At 46.1% G+C, this 13,813-nt stretch overlaps 1 protein-coding gene across 2 annotated transcripts in view; it reads right to left on the bottom strand.

The window, feature by feature from the left end:
* Window positions 3,853-13,813, bottom strand: part of RXFP2 (relaxin/insulin like family peptide receptor 2) — a 54,124-nt gene continuing 44,163 nt past the window's right edge. Inside the window, exons 15-18 of one of the 2 annotated variants that reach the window (XM_021065555.1) lie at window positions 12,264-12,493; window positions 11,232-11,642; window positions 7,637-7,855; window positions 3,853-5,053 (exon numbers count right to left, since the gene is read on the bottom strand). In XM_021065555.1, coding sequence (XP_020921214.1) covers window positions 4,794-5,053; window positions 7,637-7,855; window positions 11,232-11,642; window positions 12,264-12,493 — 1,120 coding nt within the window. In that variant the 3' untranslated portion in view covers window positions 3,853-4,793. Of the gene's footprint in view, window positions 5,054-6,322; window positions 7,536-7,636; window positions 7,856-11,231; window positions 11,643-12,263; window positions 12,494-13,813 lie in introns of those variants that run through there. The other variant, XM_021065556.1, reaches the window with a different exon arrangement.

Raw genomic sequence — 13,813 nt, 5'->3', positions numbered from 1 at the left:
AAGAACCACCTGCTCTCTGCTGGTTCCACGGGGACCTTAGACACAGCATTGCCTCTCTATCCTAACAACACTTTTCCCAGGAACATACCCAGTCATAGGTGCTGGATATCTGTGTCTGTTTTAGAGGATGGCGCAGGTGACAATACACCTATTTGTGCACTTTGATGATGTGAAGTTAAGATGCTTGCTTGTTAATGACCCTGATCTCTGCAGTCCTGGATTTTACCAGCAATAGGCCACCGAATGCTTTACTCACTTCTGTATAGTTGTAAGCTCCTGCGTCTTCGAAATGCTTCACTGTCTGAGGATTTGCTTCAGAATTCTTTCCAGAATAGAAGCCTCCTGGAAGGAAACCCACTGGAAGGAGTGGATTTCTGAATCCTCGTGCTCTGATTCTTCCTGGGAAACAGGAAATGGAGATTTGAATGATCCTTAAACTTTTGAATGTAAATTTTTGGATTTTTAATCCACCCTGACCTTCAGTAATTGTCTTAAGCCACACAATAGATCTACCCAGAAATGGGACAAGATATCAGTGTATGTGATAAAATCTTAAAAAAAAAAAAAAAGTCACTCACAGAGAATGAAAGAGATTTAAAGATACGCGTCTGAGGTCTTGCAAGTCGTTGATGGCTGAGTTAGGACTACAGCGCCAGCCCCCTCACTTCTGACATTCTATTTCCTTACCTTAAATGTGTGCTTTCTTTAGCAAGAAAGTATATGCCTTCCATTACAAAACCTACATTAAACGCCCTCACACCATGAATTCAGAGACTCGCTAAACCAGGGAAAGTTTTACCAGCACCCAGGCAGTCCAGAAATAATTTCTTCTGGCATATAAAGTAGTTGTGAGTTAGCCAGGTCCTAGGGGTGGGAGGTGTCCCCCTGGCTTGGGCCAGGCTGTTCACACAGCAGCGGATCCCTACTCCAGGATGGGTGATTTTGTCCCTTGGCTTCGTTTTTTTTTTTTGTTCTATGTCTTCATTTGCAATTTCTTTCGTCTGCATGTGTCCTGCGGAGAACTATTCTGAGGACGAGTATAGTAAAACACACTGAGTACTAGGTTTCAATTAGCTTACAGGGTTTTGGGAAATATCTCTCAAGGACTTTGAGATCTTACACTGAAAAGCCTTTTAAAAGGAGAATCATCTAATTTCCTTTCATTTTCCTCATTTAGAAATAAACATCATTATTAAATATTCCTCTTCTATCTTTCATAAACAAGGTGTCTGACAACTGACATATAAACAGATACATAGATAAACATACATATCAAGGCAGAGCTCTGTCACCACCCTCTCTTTCTTGTTCACCAGGATAAGGAAATAGAAAAACACAAATACTTACCCATAATGTTTTGTTTCTCGAGTAAAGTTGCCTAAGGCTGTTTATTAAACTGAACCATATGTCCATTTATGTCACACTGCAAAAACTAAAAAGAAATATGTCTGACGTGTATTGCTTGTTAATTTTGGAAGATATGTTTCCTTCAGACTCCCTTGGAGGAAACAATAGGATGCCTATGAATGATATGAAATCGTTACCATCTCTCACTTCTAACACGTGCATTCTCTGGATCTCTGCATTGCTTATGAACTTGACGATGGTAAAGCAGAGTGCAGAGTCACCTTGAGTGAGATAAAACCTCAAAAATGTGGCATGCGTGGGTATGTAGTAAATGACCAAATATTAACTTGCTCTGCCAATGGAGTCATCTTTAAGAGATGAACAGTGGGGAGATAGGTCTGCTTCTGTGGCTCCTTGATTCTACAGAGACCAGATAAACTGCAGAATTAGGGTGCAAGATGGGGTTGGGGAAAGGTGATACTGCTACTTATACAAAAGCTCAGACAGCAGTTCCCATCGTGGTTCAGAGGAAATGAGTCTGACTAGGAACTATGAGGTTGTGGGTTCAATCCCTGGCCTCACTCAGTGGGTTAAGGATATGGTGTTGCCATGAGCTGTGGTGTAGGTCGCAGATGAGGCTTGGATCCTGAGTTTCTGTGGCTGTGGGGTAGGCCAGCAGATGTAGCTCTGATTCGACCCCTGGCCTGGGAACCTCCATATGCCATGGCTGCAGCCCTGAAAAACAGAAAAACAAAACAAAACATTACAAAAGCTCAGATATGCCTAATTTTACTTAAACCCTGACCAATAAGAAGCTATTTCAGCAACTGTGATGGACATAAACTAGGTTCACTTTAATTAGAAATAAAATGTACGACTAAAACAAAGTGAGGTAGAAAAGCTTGGCTATAATCCAGTACAGATAAGCCACAGTCTTTATCCTCTTGTCTGAGGTGCCACATAGATTTTTTAGGGTATCTTTTCTTTTCAAGACGAGCTATCCCTCTTACAAAAAGGCACAGTAGGATGTGGGTGGGGTCATGTGCCCTCACCGTCTCCTACTCAGAGACGGCCCAGTCTCCGGCCTCTTACATTCTGCAGGGATGTTGAATTGACGCTTGTATCGTCATGGAAAATGGCTCACAGAGGTGGTATTTTCATAACCACCCAGAAATACTGGATTTAGAAAACAAGTCCTCTGACCCAACACAAAAGACTTCACCCAGTCCAGATAAAGGCTATTATTTGCTAAAATCAAACATATTTCTGATTGTTTTCTATTTATATAGCAGTACAGAATAAGACTGAAGCTCACTAAGCTATCAGAATTCAATTTTATATTATTTGTTGGCACGCTGCGGACCAAGACACAGCTTCCAGTTTTCCGTGAAATATGCTGCCAGGTTCCCTGCTGCATCTGACCTTGTGTGTCTCCTCACGTCCAAAGCTCAGCAGTAGGAGCGCAGCGCTTCACGAACTCCTAGCGTCCGGATGCTCGGTTCTTGGCCACGCCTGACGCCTATTGAGAATGGGAAACTGGAAGACACGTGTGTGTCCTAAGACTGAACTACCCTAGGCTCAGGATCTGTTCCTTATATATGCTTCTGACGTTGGGAAGTATATTAGGAAATAAATCATACGATGATCAAGGACCAGAAAAGGACATTTAATAAAATAGACAAGTTGGGAAGCAACTAATCACGGTGAGGGGACAAGATGAGGAGAGGTGGAAAGTCCAAGGACAAAAGCAGCCTAGTCAATGGGAAAGAACAACATTTCCAGACTAAGAGTGGAAAGACTCCACTGACATAAGAAACATCTCTGAGTTCCCTTCATGGCTCAGCAGTGAACGGGCCCGACTAGGATCCATGAGGATGTGGGTTCGATCCCTGGTCTCGCTCAGTGGGTTGAGGATCTGGCGCTGCTGTGGGTTGTCGTGTGGGTCGAGGATGAGGCTCAGATCCCTCGTTGTTGTGGCTGTGGTGCAGGCCGGCAGCTGTAGCTCCGTTTTGACCCCTGGCCTGGGAACTTCCCTATGCCTTGGGTACGGCCCTAAAAAAGCACAAGAAAGGAAGAGAGAGAGAAATATCTCACTTGATCAGAATAAAGGAAGTCGAGTGACAGTTTTAGTCAATATTACGTGATAACAGATAAATGACCGAAACAGCAGTGATGCATAAGGCCCGGGAGGCTTTCTTTCCGGGATGCGGCTGGATAAAAGGGCATCTCATTTCCTAAGCAACAGGAGGCGATCTGGGGTTCCCAGCCAGCTGCTTACACTTGATCTCGTTAAAAGAACTCCGAACAGAGGGAAGCGTGAAGAAATGAAGTTACTGCTTCACGCTTTAGGAAAGGGGAGGAGAGAAAGGAAAATGCGAGCGGGGTCTTGTTACCGGAGGGGCTGGGTTTGTTTCTAGTTCTCTGCTCTACCGGGAGAAACACGGGAGACGGTCAGCAAGGCCCCTCCGGGGTCTTTGCTGAACTGAAAATAATGTACAGACAAATGCAAAATATAATTTTATTTACCCGATTCTTCTTTTTCACATATAAACTTTCAGTATAAAAACATGTCCAGGCCTTCACAAGTACTTGCCATGTTCAAAAAAACGAATCCGAACTTACTGGCCTTTTTTTAAATAAAAAAAACAACAGGATTTATCTTGAGTCCAGTATTCTTAAATCCCCTTTAACACTTCTCATCTGCGTTCTGTGAAGGCAGAACTTGCCAGCAATAGCAAGACCGCTCTAAAGAAATCACACTTTAAAATGTGTTAGTTTTTGGCAGGTGGCGTAGTTTTCCTTTGCAGCACAGGCAGTCTTAAGGAAGGTATCTCAAGATCTCAGCTCATCTGACATCAAGTACAAGCCTAAAAGGCGAATGGTACCAGGTGCCTGGTCAGCATGCCTCTCAGGTCGTATGTGAGCCTTAAAACCTTGTTCTGCTTTCAAAGCTGCTACTCCACGGGCCTCCACGGGGCAGGGCTCGAGGTGAGTGGACATCTCAGAAACCTTTCCCACCAGTTCCGCAGGATGCTGATATTTCATGAGACATTGAAGAAGCAAGGAAAGCGAGGTTAGGCTTATGCCATTATGGCCACACTAGGATTAGATGCCGTGACTGTCTTTATTCCACAGAGCGCGCAAGTCAATTTAAAAGCAGACCATGCAGCGCCAATGTGAGGCACCTGCTGGTAGGTTGGCTGTGTTGACGAGCTGGAGATCAGCTGCCTATCAGCCTACTGTGTGCATTTCAGGCACGTGAGTGACAGCTCTCAGCACCGCTGGTACACAGGGCCGCGGCCGTGGGAGGCAGTGCCCGACGCTGTCCTGCTGTGCTCCCAGTGCGGGAAGGTTCGCTGTCGCTAAAGAAGCCTGGCAGATGTCATCTTCCAAATGCTGTGCTTGGTTTAGGCAATCCATTGGAATCCAGGGCTCCAAAACCACTGCTAGGAAAGTGGTTTCACTATATTGTCCCCGAGGGGTATTTTGTTCAAAACCCCGCGTTTAAGTGAAGAGGAGTCATCGGTCCACACAATGGACGTGGACAAACTTTTTTTTTTCGTTTTGAAAATCGATTTCCTCCGCTGGTTGTGCAGCAGCTGTTTCAACGTGTCCTTGAAAAAGCTGGTTGTGAGAGTGTAGAGGATTGGGTTCAAGGCACTGTTCACCGGAAGGAAAAAAATGACCACCCAGGAAGTGAGTGAGCCTGGAGAAGGAAATGAGGCATGAAAGAAAGAAGTTGAGGTTTTAACAGACACGAGACACACATAACATTTTTACAGTCAATGCTGTGTTTGAGAGGGCTCCCTGGTTCGTTTCTGTCTTCTCTCACCTTATGGAAAATCTCTCTCTTGGAAGAATGAAGGAGCTACGAATTCAAGGTCCTACCATTACCTTTCTGAGTTTCAGTAATTACTTTGGAGGTTGCGGTGACACCAAAGGGGAGGAAATATGTAAAAATACTTCATAAACTATCAGTTGATATATAGTGCATTTTTTTCTGTTTTCATTGCCTTTCCCTATAGAAAAATAAGAACATGAGGAAATAATTCATAATCAAGAGGACAGTGTCCAGGAGCCTCTCAGGTCAGCGTCAGATCTGACCTTGGTCTGAATCTGAGTCCTGAAGTCTTCCTGTGCTGCCCTCATGGTCCTGCCAGATGGAGTCAGATTTACGAGCAACAAAGAATCTATCTCGAAACTCAATGAGTTCCTTCTGTATGAAGCCTTACAAAGGCTGACAGAATATTAAGGGGAAAATATGCCAGAAAAAGTGAGGATAGCAGTGGCCTTTCTGAATTCAGTCATCCCGTGGTAGCCATGGTGGGATGGGTTTCAGGACCTCCTCAGACACCAAAGCCACAGATGAAGAAGACGATTCCTAGCCTGGAGGAAGGCTCCGAATAGGGTGGCAATAGGCTGAAACAGTGAATTGAAGAGGACCCCAAAGTCTGTTTCCCTGAGAGCCTGGATAAAGCCCTGGCTGGTCCCTAGGATGGCGATAATGTCTGGTCCCAGGTTCAGTTCAGATGAGGCTAAGTGAGATGCAGGTGGAATGTAATAGACATTTAAGCAACCGGTTGCTGGGGAGAGGTCTGGATGCTACCATGGAAGAGGGAACATTTGGGTTGAACCTTGAAGGATGAGGAGTGTGGTGGTTTAGAAAGTGTCAGAGGCTGGAATCCAGGTGGAGGGGACAGCTTCAGCAAAGGCAAGACATCAAAAAAGTACAGGAGGAGTTCCTGTCCTGGCTCAGCGTGTTGCAACGCCATCTAGGAATCATGAGGTAGAAGGTTCAATCCCTGGCCTCGCTCAGTGGGTTAAGGATCCGGTGTTGTCGTGAGCTGTGGTGAAGGTTGCAGACGTGGCTCGGAGCTGGCGTTGCTGTGGCTGTGGTGTAGGCTGGCAGCTGCAGCTCTGATTCGACCCCTACCCTGGGAACTTCCATATGCCGCAGGTGCAGCCCTAAAAAGCGCCCACCCTCCAAAAAAAAAAGGTGCAGGGAAATCCCCCAAGTTCTATTCTATTCTTCCTGGAATGTAGACTATATGAGAGTGGGATGGGAGGCAAGACATGTCTTCATGTTAATCCCAGCATTTGGACTATATTCCATGAGCAATGGAGGCCAAAGGACATTTTAGTCCTGCCGCATTGAAATGCTAGGATGTAAATACTGAGATGCCTGGGAAACTGCAGTCGACTGTTATCAAGTTCTCTGTGACCACTGATACTTAAGAACCCCGTTCTTTGTGTGTAACTGGCTTCCAGGGGTGATCTCACCCATATTCTTAGGGCTCCTGCTCTCCCCACCCAGCAGAGGCCACCGAGCAGAGCCGTCAGCGCTGACCTCCTCCATCTTCCCCCCACATGCGTCTGACATGGCTCAGGGACATCTCTGCCTTGTTGTGAGACTGAGCTGAGAGTTAAGCGGAGGCTGCCCACATCGTGTGTCATTTTGCAGCGAATCATTTGACAAGGCAGATGATTCGCTGCCTGTGCATTCATCACTCTTTTCTCAGGGCTTCCGTGTCAACCCCAGGTCTGACCGTGGAGGATCACGAGGAAGAAGACAATTCCTGGCCTGGAGGAACACACCAAAGAGCTTGGCAAGCGGCTGAAACAGTGAGTGCAAGATGACCCCAAAGCCTGTGTCCCTGAGAGTGGCTGGCCCCTAGGATGGTGATAATTTCTAGGTCACAGAAAGAGCTTCCAGAAAAATCCCGACTCATGAAAGGTGATTTCCTCAGGTTGAAGCAGAGGTGGGTGGGGGCCTGGCCTTCTGGATCAGGCACTTGCACAGAACACCCAGCACCCACAGGCCCCAGGGTGGCAGCCACAAGGCTGGGGCCATGATGTGCACCGGGGGTTCTTAACCCAGAGTGTGCACCTCAGAATCCCAGGGGAAACTTTCCCCAAACACCCATGAGTAGGCCTTAGTCCCTAGAGACAAAATCCAGAGGCCAATGGGAACCTGGGCATAGATATTTTGTTGTGTTTTATTCTTATATATTCTTGGTTAAGAACCACCATCTCGCTCAGGTAGAAGCAAGGCACGACGACTTAGTTTCCCTCTGTCTCCTGCGTTTTTATCGTTCTCGTCTGGATTGCATCCTTACCCAGTTTCTCTCTAGAGTGCTGATCGCAAACCACTGAGGGCATCGTAACGTGTTGCATTCCAGTTGGAGGTACTGATGGAGAAGTTACTGTGTGTCAGACACTGTATTCTGACCTCGTCAAACAAAGAACACATGAAGACACCATGTACTTGGGAAGAAGAGAAGGGACTGACCTGGTATTTCCACCCGGAAGAGGGAGAGAATTTTAATGACAAATACGGGAATCCAGCAGATGGCATCAGAGAACACTATAAAAAAGAAACGGTTCGCCACAGCCACCTCTCTTCCAGTGGGACTCCTCACTTCTGAAGTCTGCAAGGCAGTTTTTTGAATGGAACAGAACATAATAGTATAGGCAAACACAATGATGAGAAAAGCCAGCAGATTCACACCTGTTGGGGAAAGCACACCTCTTAACAACATCTCAGGAGCACACAAGAGAAATTCCACATTACTGACAAGTGCAGCGTGGTGCCTCGTCCCCGGTACGTCCAAGCAGCATTCTTTGTATAAGCCCAGTCGTAATCAGCTAAAACCCTGAACCCAAGGCTATCCACTGGAATAAGCTAAAGGAATTGTGTTTGCCAGATCCAAAAGGTATTTCAAAGACATGAACCCCGAACCAAGAATTAGAGACTTTGAAATTCAGATCTAGGTATATCACAAGGTAAATGTTAGCTCTTTTAAAGCAGGAAAAGAGGTATTTCATTTTGGCCCTCTGCAGATTCAAATCTTAAAGGATTCCTGTAATCGTATGCACATTTCAAAAACATCCATATGCCCCCATTCCTTTATAAATACGAAAAGATAACCTTGGACTATCAAGAGGAGGACAGCCTCAGAACCATTATTTCCCATGTATTTTTTGGGTCCTGAATAAAAATAACACATAAGATAAAAATACATGTTAATTTTTCTTTACATTTCCCATAGTAATCTAAACTAAAATTCAGAACCTTTTAGACTTGCTTTAGAAAAAAAAAGAGGGGGAGAATAAGAAAAAAATGAAAGTTCAGCTGTATGAATTACTCTCTTGGGTCAAGTATGTTCAGAGAATTCTTACTTATCGTTGCCCTATACCGCTGACTTTTTTGTCAGTTTGGTATATTTTTGCTGTAGTAAAAACCCTAAGAGGGATCATCTTATTCCTTACAGTGAACATAAAATTCGCGTATAATGTCAAGGTTGTTGTTAAAAAAATGTGCATGTGACTAGATTGTGAGACTGGTGAAGTCTAGTGAAAAAAACACTGTAAATTCACGGCGCTCCATTGTTTTCATGCCAAACATCCATATTCCGTGGAATCTCATTACAAAGCCGTACAATAGAATTCCACGAAATTGGTTTATATTAGGCCTACTGGTAGGAAGTTCAGCTAAGAATAGAATAAAATCCCTGTTAAAGACGCTTCTCTGGTGGGCGTTCCCGTTGCGGCACAGCAGAAATGAGTCTGACTAGCATCCATGAGGATGTGGGTTCCATCCGTGGCCTCATTCAGCGGGTTGGGGATCTGGCATTGCTGTGAGCTGTGGTGTAGGTGCAGACGAGGCCCGGGTCCCACTTCGGGGTGGCTGTGGGGTAGGCCGGCAGCTGTAGCTCCGATTTGACCCCTAGCCTGGGAACGTCCACATGCTGACAGTGCGGCTCTAAAAAGACAAAAATAAGAACAGAAAAAGATGCTCCCCTGGTACAAACTCTGAAATCAGACTTATCGAAAAATGCATAAGGGTATGTTCTGAGAGCACCACAGGGGTGTGAGGTGTTAACATCCGGGGCCAGGGTCTATGGAAACGCTGCTGTCACTGCGACTCCTCTCTAATTCCGAATCTATTCTAAAATTAATGTAACAACTGTATATTCTCGTATTTTTTAAGCAAAAAGAAAAGGACGTGGAATCCCACCTCTCCCAGGTGAACTGTGCACTCGTAGGTGATGACAAGGGCAGGATGCGTGTGTCAGGGGGCGTATTGCCCTCTATCTCTCTGGAACATACCACAGGTGCTAAACGCTTTCAGCCGACCCCCACACCTTAACTGTAAGATCCGGCCATGCCAGACGTCGTCTGCCCTTCCTCTGGGCCTGTTCCTTGGCTGGGCCTCTAACTCCTAGAATGTGACCTCTGCCTGCAGTTGGCTAACACGTCCTTGTCATTTGGGCCTCAGTTCGGATTCATTTTTCACTGGGACGCCCTCAGCTCTGGGCTTCTAAACCATCCTGTCCTCCTCCTGCATGGCATCTGTCAGCCTGTGACATGAGGACGGGCTGCCTTGTCTTCGTCCCCCTTTCTGGCTGCAGGTCTGTGAGGACCAGTCTGTCTTATCTGTTTTATCGTCAGTACTCCGAATAGTGCCTGGCCTATTGAAGGTGCTTAATAAATCCTTTCTGACACAATGATTACAATGTACTGTGTGTGTGTGTGTGTGTGTGTGTGTGTGTGAGAGAGAGAGAGAGAGAGAGAGAGAGAGAGGGTTTCCATGGAGTGCACCTATGCCAGCAAAGGTTTCCAGTATTGCGGTGGTGACAGAGCCATGGAAACACGGCTGTCAAACAGGGTTGCATGTGAAGAGTACTATTACGAGGGTGCAAATAAAGTGTTTTATGTTTCAGAGGAAGAAGAGATCCAATAGATAGTGAAGAGCTGGGACTGGGGGTTACGGCCACTTTGCGATGGGCTTTAAGTGACTACTTTAAACTTGACCTTGTAGTGGCAAGTTCCTGAAGGTCTCTGAGCAGAGGCTACCCGGTCCTTCTGGCACTCAGACAGGGAACAGATAAAAAGAAGAGAGGAGACCACGGGGCCCGAAAGGCCAGTAAGGGCTAATGGAAGAGTTCAGGGCGGAGACTGTAGGGTTTTACACAAAGGTGATAGCAGGAGGTAGGAACAATAAGAAAGGGCAGACAGACAGAGATGTATTTTGAGGGAGAAACATTTGACAGGGGAAAAGAAAAAAAAGGCCAGTGGGTAATAGAGAAGGTAGGGCTTTCTTTTCTTAAAAAAAAAAAAAAAATAGGGAAAATTAAGAGAACTGGAAAGCAAAGAGTTTTATTAAGCACCCTTGCACTGCTGACTTTAGAGCTGCATTTACAAAAGGCGATAAGCCTTCCTGGTATCTCCATGCAGATTCTCTCCTGCTAGTGAGTTTCCAGAATTTTATTACTTATTTAGCTTATATCTAGATTCTAAAAAAATGAGTTCAAATAATATGATAGAGTCACAGGATGAGGCACTGGATCTAGTTCCTACAGCTCATAGTCACTGTCTATGAACATGAAATCAAAGGGTCTTGCAGATAATAAAAGGATCTTCCAGGGGGAATTCCCCTTGTGGCTCAGTGGTAATGAACCCCACTAGTATCCATGAGGATGTGGGTTTGATCCCTGGCCCCGCTCAGTGGGTTAAGGATCCAGTGTAGGCTGTGTAGGCGCTGTGGTGTAGGTTGCAGTCACGGCTCCCAGCACTGCTATGGCAACTGCAGCTCCAATTCGACCCCTAGCCTGCGGACCTCCATATGCTGTGGATACAGCCCTGAAAAGAGAAAAAAAAGTCACACAGGGATCCTGATGGTATGTTTTTGTCTTGATATTAAATCTCTATAATAAAAAGTTTAATAAAACTATAAATACATGCCAAGAACTTTTCTTTTAAAAAAGGACACGGTCTTGACTATATTTGCTTACTTTCTGAAAATGGGCAAATATGATTTGACTGAAATTTATGGTATTCCTATCAAAATGACGTCTGTCCAAGAAATGAAAAATATAATTTACCTAGGAAAATCCCAAGAGAATACCCTTTGCTTCCAATGGCTTCTGTTTGGTCATAATAAAGTGGGAAACATACTCCGTTCTTCCCGTAAAAGTTTCCAAAATAATCCTCCTTCCAAAAGGGAATCGCAGCTATCAAAAATCCCACAATCCAGATGCCAATGAGGATGCCCGAGGTCTGCCATTTGCCAGGACGAATGTTACTGAAGGGGAAGACAACAGCCAGGAACTTCTCCAAAGTCAAGTACGTGAGCAGCAGGACGGAGACTTCGGTGGAGAGCATGGCCAGGAAGCCTAGCAGACGGCACTGCAAGCTCTCCATCCACAGCAAGGCGTATTTCTGATACTGCCCGCGGTATTTGAGATCAAAAAAGCCAATGAAGAACAAGTAAACGCCCATCAGGCAGTCCGCACCTGTTGAAGAATCACACCGTGTATTTGGTAGTTTCGGCATCTCTGTCTTCGTTTCCGGATTAGGTCTGCTTCCTTCATCCGGACATAACGAACTAACGTAAACACCTCCAATAGCACCTAGAAGCCAATGGACTTGCAAAGGGGTGCTGGTTCTAAAGTACCGCACTGCATCTCTGTTTCATCATTTGAAAAAATGGTGGTGGGGCGGAGTAACCTGCCGGGGTCGGGGGTTGGGGGGGACTAGTTTTTAAACAGTAAACCAATATACTTATACAGTTAAATAAAGGGGATCATTTTCTGGGCTTGAGGGGCATGGATGTTATGCAATTGAAGGTTAAACAAAGCTTAGTTTTGTTCCCTACAATCCATCCCTTGACTCGCTGGCTCCCTGTTACCCCCATTTCCGAGACAGAAGCCCCAGGAGTGGGTCTCAGGTCATGGCAAGCTCCTCTAATTCAGAACAGAGCAGCCAAGGAAAACAACAGCACCTTTATACTTAGACAAAAAAAACTGCCCAGCATCTATAGCTCATATGAAGTGCCATTTGTTGAAGGCCCATATAATAGAGAGCACAGCTCTGCAAAGATTTCCTAACGCTGTTTAGGTAGGAAATATACTTACAACAAAGGGTTTTGATGGACGTCGCGTGAGTCGTGTTTTCAGCTTTAATGAAAGATCTCATGCCAATGACAAAAAGATTTCCAAAGCAGGTTATGAAAGCTATAACCCAGACAAATATTCTGAGGATATTGTTAGCCAAGAGGTCCTCAAATGAAGAAATGCCGTCAGTCAAGGGCATACATATTCGGACATGGGGAGCATAGGAGCAGTATCGAAAGTTTTTGAAATAACTAAAGTCAAAGGGAAAACAAGAGTCACTTCAGAGCAATGACACAGGAAGGACAGTTGCGGTCCTACCAGGGCCTCAGCTGTGTTAGGGATGCAGCTTCCCTAGGCTTGGTTATTTTGTTTAGTGGTGATTATGGAAACACCGAGCGCTTCTGTTACAAGGTGAACAACCCGAAGGGTGTGGGAGTCTGTGTCTGGCCTGCGGTGGGTCGGGGTGGGGCACCGGGGATACTGGGAAATCGCCAGGACACGTCCCCAGTCACACTGGGTGATTCTTAGGGCATGACAAAAAGTAGGCTGGCATGGTTAAACTGAGGGACTTGGGTTTGGGATGGAAGGGCCCTGAGGTAGCTCCCTAAAAAATACTCCTGTCTTGAACTTGGTTTTAAGTATGTTCCCTTCAACTAGCCTTCTTTTCCCTGCTACTGGCAGGAAGCGAGGCTCTTCAGTCTCATTGGAGCCAGGAGGAGAAGCAGCTACCTTAAACGCAGATTCCTTCACAGGGTCTGGGAAGGACTCAAACCATTTCTAGAGGAAAACACAGGCTCATGCGGGATCGATGTAAACTCAGATCTAAGTGTGTCGGATCCTGAAGTGTTTAAACTGGGGGCCGGGGGGGGGAGGTCGGTTTTCATGTGATTGACTGCCATTCTCCGAACCTTGTGTATTTAGGATTTTCTCCCATAAAACTCATTGTTTTTGTATTCGTCTGCCACCTCTCTTCCATTCTTTCCATCTAGCTTTTCTTCTCAGCTGCCCATTCACTAGCAAATTCAACAAAGCTTTACTCTGACCGGCTTCGAGGCCTCTGGGGATTGGACCCCTGGCCTCCCTGATGCCCCTGGGGTCGTGGTTTCCCTTCCTCGCTCACTCCACCCAGACAGGTCGGCTTTCTTTGAATCCTCAAGCCAGGCTCCCCCCTTCCTGCTTTTCCCTCTGCCTGGAAGCATCCCCCTCCCCCCCCCACTGCCAGGGTGTGGCTCCCTCCACCCAGGGCTGCTCGAGTGTCACAGCTCTGACGTCCATGTGAACCCTCTACGTCCCACGTCCATCCGCTGCACTTTTCTTCCCAGCCTTTCTTAACTCTTTATTTTCTGCTACTTCACCTTTGGTTCCTGAAGCTAAATGGAAGCCCCCGTGAGGCAGACACTTCTGCCTCCCATGCATCCCCGTGTTCTCTCTGCCACATCAGAAGGACCCGCAAGCAGAAGAGCAAGTGAACGATGCATGATTTCGTGCTGGGTGTGTCTGCAGAAACTGAAGGCTAAACCTCCCCTAAGTAGCCTACAGGGGTCCAACCTCTCCTCCCACTGTGACCAGGG

The sequence above is a fragment of the Sus scrofa genome, chromosome 11 (assembly GCF_000003025.6).
Source record: "Sus scrofa isolate TJ Tabasco breed Duroc chromosome 11, Sscrofa11.1, whole genome shotgun sequence".
Lineage (NCBI taxonomy): Eukaryota > Metazoa > Chordata > Mammalia > Artiodactyla > Suidae > Sus > Sus scrofa.
Note: the sequence above shows the minus strand (reverse complement) of the source record. Positions and strands in the feature narration are given on the sequence as shown.